The 14,925-nt window shown below is 37.6% G+C and overlaps 5 protein-coding genes across 6 annotated transcripts; 3 read left to right on the forward strand and 2 right to left on the reverse strand.

Annotated features, from left to right (window-relative positions):
• The first annotated feature begins 459 nt into the window (after positions 1-459).
• Positions 460-3,943, forward strand: LOC137725429 (transcription factor bHLH121). 2 transcript variants are annotated; one of them, XM_068464102.1, is made up of 6 exons: positions 460-732; positions 1,293-1,414; positions 2,221-2,348; positions 2,445-2,948; positions 3,099-3,280; positions 3,714-3,943. In XM_068464102.1, the coding sequence occupies exons 1-5, from the start codon at positions 608-610 to the stop codon at positions 3,243-3,245; spliced, it is 1,026 nt and encodes a 341-aa protein (XP_068320203.1). In that variant the 5' UTR covers positions 460-607; the 3' UTR covers positions 3,246-3,280; positions 3,714-3,943. The 2 variants fall into 2 exon arrangements, with proteins under 2 accessions (XP_068320203.1, XP_068320202.1); XM_068464101.1 differs by lacking the exon at positions 3,714-3,943 and having other exon boundaries at positions 3,099-3,451.
• A 1,711-nt stretch (positions 3,944-5,654) lies between these two features.
• On the forward strand, positions 5,655-9,240 carry LOC137725349 (triosephosphate isomerase, chloroplastic). The gene is made up of 9 exons (XM_068464006.1): positions 5,655-5,970; positions 6,265-6,291; positions 6,636-6,705; positions 7,097-7,220; positions 7,696-7,780; positions 7,899-8,031; positions 8,118-8,291; positions 8,663-8,745; positions 8,878-9,240. The coding sequence occupies exons 1-9, from the start codon at positions 5,752-5,754 to the stop codon at positions 8,932-8,934; spliced, it is 972 nt and encodes a 323-aa protein (XP_068320107.1). The 5' UTR covers positions 5,655-5,751; the 3' UTR covers positions 8,935-9,240.
• Positions 9,241-9,355: 115 nt separating this feature from the next.
• On the forward strand, positions 9,356-10,248 carry LOC137725351 (uncharacterized). The gene has a single exon (XM_068464008.1). It carries the CDS (start codon positions 9,748-9,750, stop codon positions 10,177-10,179), a length of 432 nt encoding a protein of 143 aa, XP_068320109.1. The 5' UTR covers positions 9,356-9,747; the 3' UTR covers positions 10,180-10,248.
• A 7-nt stretch (positions 10,249-10,255) lies between these two features.
• LOC137725350 (uncharacterized) lies at positions 10,256-11,977 on the reverse strand. Its single transcript, XM_068464007.1, has one exon. It carries the CDS (start codon positions 11,383-11,385, stop codon positions 10,426-10,428), a length of 960 nt encoding a protein of 319 aa, XP_068320108.1. The 5' UTR covers positions 11,386-11,977; the 3' UTR covers positions 10,256-10,425.
• A 2,048-nt stretch (positions 11,978-14,025) lies between these two features.
• LOC137726788 (uncharacterized) lies at positions 14,026-14,626 on the reverse strand. Its single transcript, XM_068465748.1, has one exon. It carries the CDS (start codon positions 14,523-14,525, stop codon positions 14,136-14,138), a length of 390 nt encoding a protein of 129 aa, XP_068321849.1. The 5' UTR covers positions 14,526-14,626; the 3' UTR covers positions 14,026-14,135.
• Positions 14,627-14,925: the final 299 nt, after the last annotated feature.

Below are 14,925 nucleotides of genomic sequence, written 5' to 3' on the forward strand. Positions count from 1 at the left end.
GCTACATTTCTACACTGGGCCGAATAATTTAAGTATAATAATGATATATTAAACTCATGAATTAATACCACTCATGAGTAGTATACCAGTAAATTGAATTTACGCTAGTGTAACAATAGCATATAAGTATTAAACTACCTCATTTTTATATATAGGTACCACACTCGCTCAAACTATTATGAAAAACTTTAACTACAATAATATTATTCTAAAACTTGAACTTTATCAGGCATACCAAGTCAAGTTTGAGAGTTTTATTACAGAAAATCTTGGTATAATAACTATATAAGTTAATATATTTTATCAGTTTCCTCCATATAAGTTTTATATTTATTTAACTTTGTAACAAAATTACCAAAATACATATGTTAAAAAAATAGAAGAAGCAAAAATTATGCGAAAAAAGAAGAATTAAAGGGAGTCAAATGCCCGGTGGCACCGGGCGACTGCGAGTCTGTCACCAGAGAAGCAAAAAAACGACGTTCTGGCAGATAAGATTCGCACTTTACAAATTGCATTTGCACACGACACCTGAAAACAATGTGCTGCCTTCAATTCTCTTCATCTACTTCCTCCACCATGTAGACAGACTCTCTCTCTCTCTCTCATGGATCAGCTCAAACACGAGGACTTGAACCAATCCGCGCCGCCTCCGTTCTCATTTGCCGCCGAATTTCCGCAGCCCGCTTCCGATCGCGGCGTGCCCCCCACTCGCTCCCAACCCAATTCAAGGTTCGTCCTGCTCTTTACGATTCCAGATCCTATATATATATTATGTTTATGAAAATTTATGTTTGTTGCCCTTTTATCGCAGCAGCATCAGATTAAATGTTGAAAATTAGAAATATATAGCTATCTTTTTCTGGGTTTGTTTCTAGCTGAGCTAATTTTCAATAACTTTTGCTTTCCAGTCCAAATGGTGTTTTTTTTTTTACATGGGTTTGCTTACATTCTGCTTAATTACTGTGCTAAACACATTTTTTAAGCTTTTGGTTGTAATGGGGATTCAAACTTGGGGCCCCAGAAGGTTCCGAGGGAGAATGCTCTAACAAACTGAGCTACAAGCCCCTTGCTTGCTAGTTTAACGGATTATTGTGTGTTTTGCTGTGTGCAACTTCTCTGTTGTGAACCCACTTAGCAAATGAATGTGTGCAAAAAAAGCCTTTTCATTAGTTGACTTTCTGCATTTCCATTACCTAAAAGTAGTTGACTTTCGGGGTACACTGAGATTATTGGTGGGTTACCTTGTGATCAATGTATGTTAAAGCATCATGATTGATTACTGTTTGCAGCCAAAGGCCTGAGGGGGAAGTTAAGGATTGTCTAACTGCTAGAAAGATTCAGAAGGCTGACCGGGAGAAGTTGAGGAGGGATCGACTAAATGAGCAGTTTCTTGAGTTGGGAAATGTCTTGGGTGAGCTTAGCACTATATAAAAGCACTATATAAAAATAACTATTTAATTGTTGTGAATTATCAATAATCGACTAATAACTGGTTCTTTTCCGAATGCCTCATAATGTGATGAAGTTCAGCTATGACATAGATAACCATAGATAGAGATTTTGATACTTTGATATCTGTAACTCTGTCCAGATGAGTATTGCTATAGCCTATTGTCAAATTCTGTTTTTATATTATTTCGTGATAGTGAATTATGTATAGATAGACTACTTATATTTGAGTTTCCTTACAGAGCTGTGTGCCATTTTCGAATTGTGGCACGCATTTATTAACCCCCTACTCTTTATAGACTTGCATATGAAAGTTTTGTGTTCCGCAGTTCACTGCATGTCTGCTCAATTTCCTTCTTCTGGTTATGCAAACAGCCTTCTAAGTTCTAAGAAATGCTTCATTTTCTTAGTACATTTGTATCGCATTTTTTTTTTGGAGTCAGTGCTATGCGGAGAAGTATTTGTCACCGAAATTTTCATCTGACCCTTATGGATAACTAGTATCTTTCTAAGATAAAGTTTCTAATGAGAAACCTGAGTCAAGTTAACTATGCTCTGAACTCTAGTTTGGGGATTATGATCTAGAAGTTTGGAAACTTGGGCCAGATTGATGGGGGACTATATCTTACCGATGAACTTCTTTATGCTTCCTGCATAACTTCCATAACTTTTAGTATGATGCACACTTATGGATTTTCACTTTTTCTTTCCTTGCTGGAGACATGAGTAGCACATATTTTTGCGTTGATTTATATGTGTAAAATGCAGATCCGGACAGACCCAAAAATGACAAAGCAACCATTATAGCAGATACAATTCAAGTGCTGAAGGATTTGACATTAGAAGTAGACAAACTTAAATCTGAGTGTGTTTCTCTAACCGAAGAGTCTCGTGAGGTGATTTAGTAATTATCTCTATACTCTGGTGAATTATGTCCAGATATGTTGGATTCATTTATTGGACACCTAATCACTATTTTATTTTATTAACAGTTGTCACATGAGAAAAATGACCTTAGAGAAGAGAAGGCATCTCTTAAATCTGACATTGAGAACCTTAATGCTCAGTATCAGCAGAGACTCAGGACTATGTTCCCTTGGGGTGCTATGGATCACTCAGTTGTAATGGCTCCACCTTCATATCCATATCCGATGCCGATGACAATGCCAATGCCAATGCCCATGCAAATGCCTGCACGACCAATGCCCATGCATCCACATATGCAGCCATACCATTATTTTGGAAATCAGAATCCTGGGGTCATTCCGAACCCCTGCTCAACTTATCTTCCATATATTACTCCTAATACTCTGGTTGAGCAGCAGTCCACCCAATATGTATCTCCAGTAGTGCATCCAGGAAGCCAGTCTCAAGTTTCAGGCAAACAAGAAGCTATAAACAAATCACCCGGGGAGAGCCAGGTTCACAAAAGTGATGATTCAATCGATGTCACTACAGAACTAGAGTTGAAGACTCCCGGATCTACTTCAGATCAGGTTAGCTGTAGCCTTTTAATGTTTAAGTTGTTTTGTGAAAGATATAAAGCTATACAATCATTTTAACGCAATTACGATGGACCTTGTTGGTTTCATTTTACATTTTTTGGGAATGGCAGTCCTCATTTACCTAACTTCATTGTTTTGTAGGATTTGTCATCAGTACGAAGAAAATCTAAAAAGTCAGCGAGGCTGGAAAACAGAGAAGGCAGTTCTTCAAGTAGATGTTCTTCTTCTCGTAGTGTACAGGATAGCTCATCTAATAGTGTAGTTGGTGGCAAAAAGGCTGACGACTGAAAAGGAGAAAAAGGGTTAACAAAGAACAGAACAAGGCAGGTTCTATTTTTATTTATTCTCTTTAAAGCCATTGTCTTATGATTAGGAAAGTATCTATGAAAAATGCACGAGTCATCTCACTTCAAGAACGTGTTACGTGTAGACCTAGCCATCAAAGAATATAACCAACTGTTTTTTTCATTTAACGAGAATAGAGTTTGTTATTATTTTATGGTATCAATTGCATCAGGTCGGTTATAAAATGTACTAACGACATCCTCAAAACTCTCTAATATGCATATCCCGTGGAAAATAGGAAGGATTTACATCATTCCTGGTTAAGTTCATGTATTGGCATATTAGCATGGAACATAATGCATGAAGTAGTGGGAGAACTCGTTGGATGCAGATAATGTTTCAATGTTCTAATGAGAGGGTCGAGTTTTTTTATCAATGGTATCTGGTTCTGGTTTATTACGGTTTTTGCAGTTCATCATGAGGGAGAAGGTGAATTTCGGCTACATGGGCGCCATGGGGACGACCGAGATGAACTATCATAATGCACATAATTCTTCGATCACAGTCGATCGGAGTATAATTTACGTCCAAATACATTTGGACGTGACTTTCAAGCATGAAATTGTAGCCTGTATAATACAAAAGAGACCAAAACTTATCATTTCTTAATTCTTAGGCAGATGAGCGGCTGTGGTTGAAAGTTTTACGTTGTTTTCCCAGAAGAATCTGATCTGTAGATATTTTGGGATAAAATTAAAAGGAAGCGTGTCGTAATCGTGAATCTTGTGAGGTTGAGGTCCAAAAAGGGCAAAATACGAGATGGCACGGGGGCTGTGATTGGTGAAACCATTTGGAGGACCTTAAATGCTGAAAGGGATACGAGAGTGGGGTGCTTGCATTGCATGAATACAAAGAAATGTCCAATGAAAGCCACAAATTCGATAAACGGATGAAATGAGTTTTGCATCCAATCCAAACTCTTTGAGTGAACGGCGAAATTTGGTCGGAGAGGAGAAAACGTACTCCAACGTAGGCAACTCAATAGAGACAACACTCGTTCATGAAATTTGAGCGCGTGAGATGCTTTGATGGAACTTGTTATGACTCATGAGATCTGAACTCAGAATATATTTCGAGAGAGTGGAAGGCGTACTTCTTGGATGCCAGTGTATTTGTAGTTTGGGTGCAGAATATGATGATGCAATTGCAATGAATGCAAGAATACCGAAATATATCCAAATTGAATATGCTTCTTTGTCGCTTTAGTACGCTTTGCTTAACTTCAATGAAAAGACAAAATAAAGCGGCAAACATGACCTCATTATCTCAACTGTTTTCCAACCGTTTCTTGGTTTCTACTCAAACTTTTTTGTTTAATTTTTGTCAACAATCAATTTTCAGAAGGAGAGAACCGAACAGAGAATTTCAAGTGCTAAGAAAAATATTTTTTAACTTCTCTCAATTAAATTTCTCAATATCTCACATTCTACGTGTTTGAATGTCCAAAATGATATCATTCATCCTTAATATAATATTTATCATAAATTATAGTTAAATCCATCCAATGACATTGTTTTTGACGTCATTCTTAGATGAACACAGAAAAATGAATAGGCAACAGCTGCTCTACCTACAATCATAGTGGATAAGCCTAAAGTTGTTTTGAGATGACACCTAGGTTGATAAACCACGTTAGGAGAGAGAATCAAGTCACACTTGAAATGCACGTGTAAATACTTACATTTTTACTTTTCGATTCGTTCTTTATTTTTGTTGATGCACAAAATCAGCGAGATTTTTTCATAACATAAAGTGTCAAGTTTGTTACCTGAGCTCGATTACTCCGATCACCTAATGAAGATAATATGTAAAGAGACAGATATAGAAGTAAACACAAAATGTACATGGTTCACCTTAAATTTGGTTACGTCTACAGAGTAAAGGAGTTCTCATCATTAGTGGGTTCTAATGACTAGTTTAAGTACAATAATGACATTAGAGATTAATTATAGAAGAATGGTCTTCTTTTATAGTTGAGGAAGGTCTTCAGTTTTCGTCCACAATTGATATGAGACTTTAGAAGTTTTATTTTGATATTGACACATGTCGTTCTGTGATTGGTCTTTTGGTGGGAAAGTGCTTCGGCAGGATAGCTCAGCATGAATCGTTGAAGGTATGAAGTTGTATTGACAGTTGTATTGATTTTTTCTTTTTTTTAGGGGAATAAGCTAGGCGACCGTTGGTTGGTACCTGACAAACCACCGGTTAAAAAACCAAAGCTAGATTGTTAGCTGGTCAAAAACAAAAAAAAAAAAATTGAAGTCGCGTGCAATTGACGTGTCTAGCAACCGCGTGAAGGCTCCTATCCTAACAACCCTTTCTGGTTACCATAAAACCTAACCACCACAAGTGGCGAAGCTTCTCTCGCTCACTGACTCACTACCTCACTCGCACCAAACAAGTAAAACACCCCCAACTCGGAAGCTCCCAACTCACTGAGTTAGCAGCCATGGCGGTGGCATCCACATCTCTAGCCTCCCAACTCTCAGGCCCTAAATCCCTCTCCTCTTACTCCGGCCTCCGGCCGTCGTGCTCCAAGCTCGAATCCTCTCACTCTCTCTCCGCTACCCAATCCCTCTTCCAGCACCTCCACTCCCACCTCCGCCTCTCCTCCTCCTCCTCCCGCAAGGCCTCCAGAGGCGTCGTCGCCATGGCCGGCACTGGAAAGGTAGATTATTAGTTCTATTACTCCAGCTTCCTTTTTGTTATCGCGTCCTTGTCTTTTGTTTGGTTTCCGAGAAAATTGAAAGGATGGACCTTCGATCTTAATCGATTAAAATTTCGTATTTTCTATTGGATTTTCCTAGAAATTTTGAACATTTTAGTACTTATTCTCAGAATGCAGTTGTCCTTCACTATAAATTTCTGGAAATTTTCACACGATGTATTCATAGTTATTCATATTTATAGGTTCTCCTTTCCGGAGTTGACTAATTGATTCTATCTTTCATTTTTCTTGCAGTTCTTTGTTGGTGGAAACTGGAAGTGTGTAAGTACTTTTGCTGCATTGTCTATTTGCTTTGTTTTTTGTTCAACGAATTTGCGCGGTTCCTTGATAGAGCATCTGTAAAAAACTACCATTTTTCAATGGATTTTAAATATAAAGCCGGCACAATGCTGCCCTGGTATTTTAATTTTAGTTGTTAATTTCAGTGATACATAATTAATAAGTTTTTCAAAATTTGTATAACCTGTTTTGTTTAATCTATATTCTTAGCCTCTTTTGTTGGATGTTGAAGATGTATATAAGTAGTCAAATTTGAAACCCTTTTAGTATGGTTCCGTTCTTCTTTTGACGTTTTTATCTTCTTCTTCTTTTTTCCTGTGTTTTAGAATGGCACAAAAGACTCCATCAGCAAGCTAGTTGCTGACTTGAACAGCGCAAAACTGGAACCGGATGTCGGTGAGATAATGCTATGTTTAATCTTCATTATATACCTCTTTCAGTTTGCAGTTGATTTAAAATATTGCTTTTATCCTGTCTTTACATATACATGAAGAATGACCAAAATCGGGTAGAAAGATAACTCTGCATGAATGGAAGTGAAAAATAAGTTTGGGTGATATGACTTCAGAAAATAAGGCAGCGATAGAATTGTATCTAGGTAAGAAACTTGGAACCATATACAACGGCCAAAAAGGTGTTGGTCATAGATGTTCAAGGGTGGCAAGTCCAACATGTTTCTTTGCATGTACATAATGGTTTCATATGTGTAAAATCAAGTTTGTATTGATATCATTTAAGAGTGTAAGTTTAGTGTTGTTAACTTTTGGTTTTCTGGTAACATGTACAGATGTTGTTGTAGCACCACCATTTCTTTACTTAGATCAGGTGAAGAGCTCGTTAACAGATCGTATTGAGTTATCTGGTCAAAATTCCTGGGTTGGAAAAGGTGGGGCTTTCACAGGAGAAATCAGGTCAGTTTCTCTTCCTTGTTAAATTACTAGTAGTTTTTTTTTTTTTTCACATATACATGTACTTTCATTTTGCAATGGATGTATGATCTATGGTTGTGTTGATTGGAGACTATTCTCATTATGACATTTTAAACTTGCTGGGTAGCAGTTTCATAGTTTCTGTTTTTCCCCCTTTTGAAGCTCTTCTCCAATTATGTATGGAAGACTTCAATATAAATGAATTTAAAACATTATTCAAGTCCTGTTTGAATTTAGAATCAATTCCACAGGGTTATTAAGTCCTTGTACTTCAAGGAAAGTGAGTGGTCTGTTTCAAGATTGTGACTCAAACATCCATATCTTATAACAGTAGTGTATTAAGCTCTGAGGTGACATGGGTCTCTGATGATTCTCTTATGAATGCATTAGCACACTTTCGTCCATGTTTTCAGTTTAATGAATTTACATAATTACTAGTACCATTTTCATTTTGCAGTGTGGAACAATTGAAGGATATTGGAGCCACTTGGGTTATTCTTGGGCACTCAGAACGGAGACATGTGATTGGTGAAGATGACCAGGTGAATGCTTTGAAAATCTTTTGTTTAAATTTTAACGGAGGTGTCCTGAATAAAAAAATTTATGAACTTTCTGATCTATTGTAAGTATTCAAAATGTAACTCAAGTTTTTTATTACAGTTTATAGGAAAGAAAGCTGCCTATGCGTTGAATGAGGGTCTTGGAGTAATTGCTTGCATTGGTGAGAAGCTAGAAGAAAGGGAAGCAGGGAAAACTTTTGACGTCTGCTTTCAGCAGCTGAAGGCTTTTGCAGGTAACTTCACCCTTCTTTTTAGTGATTGTGTAGTCAAGGTATTCAGCTTATCCTTTGTATAACCCTAACATGTCTCGTATGCACAGATGCAGTACCCAGCTGGGATAAGATAGTTGTTGCTTATGAGCCTGTATGGGCCATTGGGACTGGTAAGGTAGCCAGTCCAGAACAAGCTCAGGAAGTACATGTAGCTGTTCGTGATTGGCTGAAACAGAATGTGTCAGCGGAAGTTGCATCTAAAACAAGAATTATTTATGGAGGTAAATTTTTTCCTGCAACTTTCTGATTGAGGGTCTGTGTGTTAAAAATTGCACCACTGCGGTTGAGCAACTTAAATTAGTTATACACTTTCCGAAAGTGGCTCAAGAGGGGCCAGTTGATATATGGATTTAACTTCACCTTGAAATTTGGTGTGAGTTTGGTGTTTGGCTTGGCAATAATGGCATCCTCGATGCTTTGACTGTAAGATGTAAAGAACTTTAGGAGACATTCAAACTTGTCGTTGTCGTAAATATCATTTGAACATAATGATTCCGCTTAGCTGTCAGCTGGTCAGGATATTCCAGTCTTAGATCTGGATGAATATCTGAGTGCTGGTAGTAGATTTAACTGAATTTGGATATGATTTCAGGATCTGTAAATGGAGGCAATTCTGCTGAGCTTGCAAAGAAGGAAGATATTGATGGTTTTCTTGTTGGCGGTGCTTCCCTAAAGGTATACCCCTGCAATTATTTGCCTTGAGATTTCAAACACGAAGGCGAAAAGCATTACGTGGTTTAGAACCATCTTTTTTTGGTTGCAACTTTTACATAAATGACACTAACAAGTTGCGTTTTCTTCCTCCAGGGCCCTGAATTTGCTACTATCGTCAACGCTGTGACAGCCAAGAAAGTTGCTGCTTGATTATGGTGGTTCCGAGATCAAATAAAGGGCCGATGCGAAGGTACCTTGAGATTGAAGCATATTGTAACAAATGTATGAGCCAGTTTATCATAAGGAATTTTTTTTCCTGGGTCGTTTTTGAAGTGTTTTCCCCCTCCATAAAGATAGGAAAATATATCTTCTATCCATTTTCCATGGGTCACTTATTGTGTGGACATTAGAGAGCAATACAAGTCATATTATGTGGCATAAACATTTTGAACAAAAGGGTCCTCTCGTAATCAAATCCACATCGTGGGGTCCTCTCTTTCCTGCCCTAAATCTCAATTGAATTCTGGCGTACTGAATTTGGTGGATCAATATTGTAAAACAAGAAACTTTTTTGGTGTGTTACCTGACACATGACGTTACTAATCCACGGTGTTATAATATAGCTAGATGATAGGGTCGGTATTTAATGGATGTTGGGTCTACTCCTAGTAATTAGATACGTGTGTTATATCAAAGCTTGGATCGGTAAATCCGATGTGAGAGTCACATTGAAAAGTTTCTCCAGGATTTAGGAGCAACTAATCAAAGACATCAACGCCAATTAGGCAATCAATCACATGATTAGTCACCAACCATTACTTGCATATCTAGGGAGAGCATTTGTTCAAAGTAAAACTTTGTGAGAAGCAAAGCCTACACTCAAAGCATATATGCCAAACCCACAACCTAGTGTAAAACTCAAGCCAAAAAACTCACACCCTCTCTTTTTACCTCTTATACACACACACACACACGCACACAGAGAAACCCTAGCTGCAAGGAGACCGAAGGAGGAAGACAAGGATGGAGTGGTTCTACCCTAAGAGGAGGGGCCCACAGTGGAAGCAAGGTTGGACCGGCCAAACCCTAACCTCAATCTCTGCACCTCCCCTACATTTGCTCACCATCTTTGCCATTGTTATTGCTTTCTTATGGCTTTCTCAGTACACCGACTACAAGTCCCAAATGCAACACACAGCCATCAACGCCCACCTTTTCCTAATATCCTTGCCTATTTTCTTGATATTTTTGGTAGCTTCGTACTCTTCGATTTCTTCTACCGGATGGTTCAACTTTGGGTACCGGCCTTCACAGCGCGAGGCAGTTCAACGAGCAGGCAGGGGTGGCAGCTCAAGCTCGCCGTGGGGTGTTGCCATCTTGTTGGTGCTGCTTCTGGTGTTGGTATCTTACCAATCATCGGTTCATTCCAAGTGGTTTGGTGGGAGGTCGGATTGATTAAATCGTTTGTTAACTAAAAGATGTAATGGGTTGGAATTGGATAAACGAATGCCTGTGCATTTTAACATTGTTTTATTTTCCCTTTTAAAGTAAATACACAACGGTATGGATAGACCAAGTGTCAACAATTGTGTCTATCCGAAAGTGTCAACGGTATGGATACACAACCTTACACGTTGAATATTTGCAGAAGGTTGCCATCAACAAAGACAAGCTACAAATGACACAAGCTAAGATGAAAAATCAGGCTTTCCCGTGATCAATTCTTGAGTACGTAACAGCAACACATGCATCAACAAAATCCTCATCTATAAAATCAGTAGAGAAGATTTGCAACCTATCTGCAATACCCCTACAGAAGCACTCCGTAATAAACAACCTCGCAAACTCGTGAATCCGTTGGGTCACAGGTCTAACACACACAATTGGGTTATCAGCCTGAGGTGTCACTGTGTTCTCCACCCTGTAAAAAAATTTCCTTGATGAAATTGGAGGTTGTTCACTCAAACACTTCAAATTGTTCTTGAATTTCGTTGATGGCAAATCCGTGTCAATCCAATCATCATTCAAGTAGACAGAATTCCACAGAGGCGCCCCTGCCGCAGGGGAAGGTGAATTCCTCGGCTTCCACACGCATATTATTCGCTTCGGCAACAACTCTGAAATAGTCTTGTTGAACACATTGTCGTCCTGGTTGATAAGGACCTCTCCGAGCTGATCCACCAAATACTTATCGAAATCAGGAGGGTCTTGGTGCCCATATTCCGTCCTGATTTCAAGGAGTACGATCTCAGACTTTGTTTCGGACAGAAATTTTTTAATGTCCTTGATCACAACATCAATATGGTACGTGATAAGAATTCCGTGGCACACCCGGCGATCTTTTTGAACCCGAATGTCAAGCACTCTGGTGCCTGTGACAAGCTGTTTGTATATAGACATTGTTTGGCATTGTCCAAAAGGCCTAGTGATGCATGGAATTCCAATCTTGTCGGTTGCAGAATCATGAGTTCCCGGCCATACAATTTTGTTTATGTGAACTTTTTTCGGGTTGATACCCGCCATCCAATTTTTCCTGTCTGGAGGCCTGTAGGCACATGCTGGGAAGTCCTCACCAACGCTTTGGTGGAGATCGCGTAGTGCTTTCCGCTCCGTTGAGATCGCCTTCCGGCGTTCGAGCTGTTTAGGGAAGCAGGAACCCATTGTTAATAAGAATTAAAGATTAAGAAGAAGAAGAGAAGAAGAGTTAAGGTTATGCTCTTCCTCTTCTTCTTGTTCTGAGGATGAAAATGATGGATTAGGCTGAGCAGAGAAATATTAAGATTATGGGATATAAAAGGAAGCATCGTAACGTTTAGAGAGAATAATTTTTATTAGAGTCTAAGTTATTGATTTGTAGTAGAAACTGATTATTCTCTTTTGTGCAGAAATCTTGTTGATATATTATTATCTTCAAATGTGTTGTTTTTTAGGGCTTGGAAAGTCTTCCATTGATTGAGCTATTGGTGGAGAGTTATAATCGATTCTTCTCTTGTTTTGATCCACTTGTATGCGTTTGTGTTTTTTTCCTTGATTGGTCCACTTGTTTGGCTCTCCAAGGTTATATGACCTGTTGGTTTTCATTTAATTTTCCATAATATTTCCAAAGGTAGAAAGCAAACTGGTGTACGGAGACCTTTTATTTCCACGTCATTTATACAACACTTCTTATAAGAGCATTGTACTTTATTGTATTTGGTCTCATCCAGTCTCCTCCAATCCCTACTCAAGAAAAAATTGCCCTAATCAGACAGTTGTAACGAATATGTGCTTGCATTGTTATAGAAACTTTGTATAAGAATACCCTCACCTCTCACAAGACCTTATTGTATTTTATCTCATCCAATTTCATGCGATCCCTGCTCTTTTCTCCTAATAAGATAGCCCTGACGAATATCTTCTTCCATTGTTATGATTAATGCTCTATTAATGACGTCCATTATTCCATATGGATTGCTTCAACCAAGACAAAGTTCACTATTCCTTGCCTTCTCATTTCATCAACAGCTACATTTGATCAATGGAATCCCACCATTTGTCCGTCATTTGTTTTCCATTTTCTTGAAAAGTAATAAGATACTTTCATGACGTTTATAATCCATTCATATTTCATGATAAAGTCGTTCTGAGGATAACCACACCTTTTTTGGATTTTTGGATTCACAAATTTTTATTAACTATTAAATTATTAAACTTATTTATAATTTTTTTAATTTAATTAGACTTGTGTGTTCCATTTATGTGTCACATCAGCACTTAAATCAAATTTTTGACATAATTGTAATGGAAATGCTACATTGATTTGGGACATTTACTTACGAGACTACATTGATCGATTTTCAATTTTCGGAACCATTTTGATGTCGCAGGTCAATTTTAGATACCATTTTCATGTCGTGGGTCAATTTCAATGATCATTTATGAGAAAAAATGACTTATGAGATCCATTTATGTGTCACATCAGCACTTAATAGAATTGTGACGAAAGAACCACATTGATTTGCGACACCTATTTTCTGGCACTACATTGATTGATGTTCAATTTCAAGGATCATCTTGATAGTGATGGTCAATTTCAAAGACTATTTGTAATAAAAACCTGAATCTAAAATATGCACTTACTAATTTGGCCTGATATATTATTTGAGGTAAGGATTATGATTATCTATAAGAGATTTGTTCTTAAAGCGTCTAAAAATATTTATCTCTGCACTTGAGATTCTAAAAGCTACTTTTATTTCCTTAATATCTCTTCTGAAAAAAAAAATCCCTGATTATTCAAAGGTCGGTTTGCTTAGAGCAGTGGACGACAAAGACAGGTGTCGGCAGGGTTGGTTTAGGGTTAATTTATAATTAAATGGGTTAGGGAGGGTTGTTTTCAAAGTTTGATTACAGATGTGAAAGAAGCCAGACGTAAACAAATAGCTGAAAACGAAATACACAATATGAGAACATTACCAGGCTAAATTCCTTGTCTTTTGGCTGGCCGGCTTGACAATTATTATCTCATAACTTTGAAGGACATAAGTTGCTTCTCTAATTATTTTTTATCAGAACCGTTCATGTACTTGCTTCATATATTTCTTCGTATAAGTAAGATCAAATTATTTTAGTCATATGCATTTGAGTGTAACAAGTAACATTCTTATTAATTATTAATATGAGTCACCAGTCTATTTGGCCCCTCGTCCAACTAATAGGACAAACTTCATATGAAGAGCAAACGGATCAAGCAATTGACTTACTTGATTGTACTCAAGTATCACGATGCCTCAACACAACTTTATGAATATTTGAACGTTTCATCCCAAAATCAACTGGCAACGCGACCGGAATTATCAAATTCCTTTTAAGTTAATTTTCTGATGTGGGATAATTTTTTTTCACATACTCAAATATGTTACCTATTTCATGTTTCTATAAATATGATCACTCACAAATTACAACAACCCTAGCTTAAGTATAAAGTTTGCCTATAATACGTACTTTGGACAGTTACTTATTATTCCCAAGCAAGCAAATTAGGCTAATGAAACAATTAGAGAAACATATAACGGAAGAATCTAAAACCCACAATGATCATATTACATATAGATGGAATAAAGAGGGAAACGTTTTTTTTTTTTTTTTTTTTGACAAACTCTATGACAACATAACACACTTTCATTTCAAATCACCGATTATGTTACATTTTTTCTTGAACTGTGAGTCTAAATGCTAAATCAGACAATATAAACATTTGCATCTCTTTCTTTCATGAAATTTTTATCGTGATTAGTATGAAAGTAAAAAGCAACACGGAAATTTGAAGTAGAAGATCAAACTTCACTATATACAACTCCAATATACACATACAAAACTTGAACTCAGAGCATAAAAAAAAAAAAAACAATCCTACTACATCCACATGCTAATTAAATGAGCCAGCTATCACGAAAAGAAGACTGGTATTGCAGCAAAACAAGCAAGAGAATAATGAAAGCAGCAACACCCCAAGGTGAGCTTCCCTCTGAAGGTATATGGTGAGTCCTCCGGCGGCGGTCCCACGGCGACATGGAGAAGAGCCAATCAGGATCCATAGATGAGAGCCCCTTCACAATGAGGATGAGAAATATTGGTGTGAGCAAAAGCACCCAATTGAATTGCCCTTCAGCTTCTTCCACAGCTGACTCGTAGGAGGAGTACCATGAGATGCCCAAGAAGATGGAGATCACTGCCAGGATTAGGAGAACTGGGTAGGGCAGAGGGCTTAGAGAAAACCCTTCGAAGAAGGAGCTGGTTTGGCTTCTTCTATAGTAAGCCATGTGATTTGGAGGGAAGATTTTTTGTTGTTGGAAAGAGAGTAGATTTATTCAAGAGGTTGTTATGGATTGAAGGTCTTGTGGTTTTATAGACAAAAGATGGTGGGTTGGGGAGTAAATGTTTTGGAGGTATGCAACTTTCGAATTAAGTAGAGAATAATGCTTGGGTTTTCTGTATAAAAAGGTCATTTTCTCTTTTATTGTAAACCACCGACTCACACGCATAAACAAGTAATTTAAGAAAAACAAAAATTCTGCGCACGTTATTAAACTCTGATTTGTTTAAAAAAATAAAAAAATAAAGGATCAAGTATTTCTTTGAGTAATGCTCTTGATAAGGCAAAATTGTTCACATTATCGACGCATTATTTAATACAAATCATAATTAGAAAAGTTCACCCAT

Source organism: Pyrus communis, chromosome 2 (assembly GCF_963583255.1).
Source record: "Pyrus communis chromosome 2, drPyrComm1.1, whole genome shotgun sequence".
Lineage (NCBI taxonomy): Eukaryota > Viridiplantae > Streptophyta > Magnoliopsida > Rosales > Rosaceae > Pyrus > Pyrus communis.

What these genes read in the sequence shown, in the direction of transcription:
- LOC137726788 (XM_068465748.1), bottom strand. Translation starts at nt 14,525, where the DNA reads ATGGCTTACTATAGAAGAAGCCAAACCAGCTCCTTCTTCGAAGGGTTT.
- LOC137725351 (XM_068464008.1), top strand. Translation starts at nt 9,748, where the DNA reads ATGGAGTGGTTCTACCCTAAGAGGAGGGGCCCACAGTGGAAGCAAGGT.
- LOC137725429 (XM_068464102.1), top strand. Translation starts at nt 608, where the DNA reads ATGGATCAGCTCAAACACGAGGACTTGAACCAATCCGCGCCGCCTCCG. An exon ending in CGCTCCCAACCCAATTCAAG is followed by an intron (nt 733 to 1,292) that starts GTTCGTCCTGCT and finishes TACTGTTTGCAG; the next exon opens with CCAAAGGCCTGAGGGGGAAG. An exon ending in TGAGTTGGGAAATGTCTTGG is followed by an intron (nt 1,415 to 2,220) that starts GTGAGCTTAGCA and finishes TGTAAAATGCAG; the next exon opens with ATCCGGACAGACCCAAAAAT.
- LOC137725349 (XM_068464006.1), top strand. Translation starts at nt 5,752, where the DNA reads ATGGCGGTGGCATCCACATCTCTAGCCTCCCAACTCTCAGGCCCTAAA. An exon ending in GCTTTCACAGGAGAAATCAG is followed by an intron (nt 7,221 to 7,695) that starts GTCAGTTTCTCT and finishes TTCATTTTGCAG; the next exon opens with TGTGGAACAATTGAAGGATA. An exon ending in AACAAGAATTATTTATGGAG is followed by an intron (nt 8,292 to 8,662) that starts GTAAATTTTTTC and finishes ATATGATTTCAG; the next exon opens with GATCTGTAAATGGAGGCAAT.
- LOC137725350 (XM_068464007.1), bottom strand. Translation starts at nt 11,385, where the DNA reads ATGGGTTCCTGCTTCCCTAAACAGCTCGAACGCCGGAAGGCGATCTCA.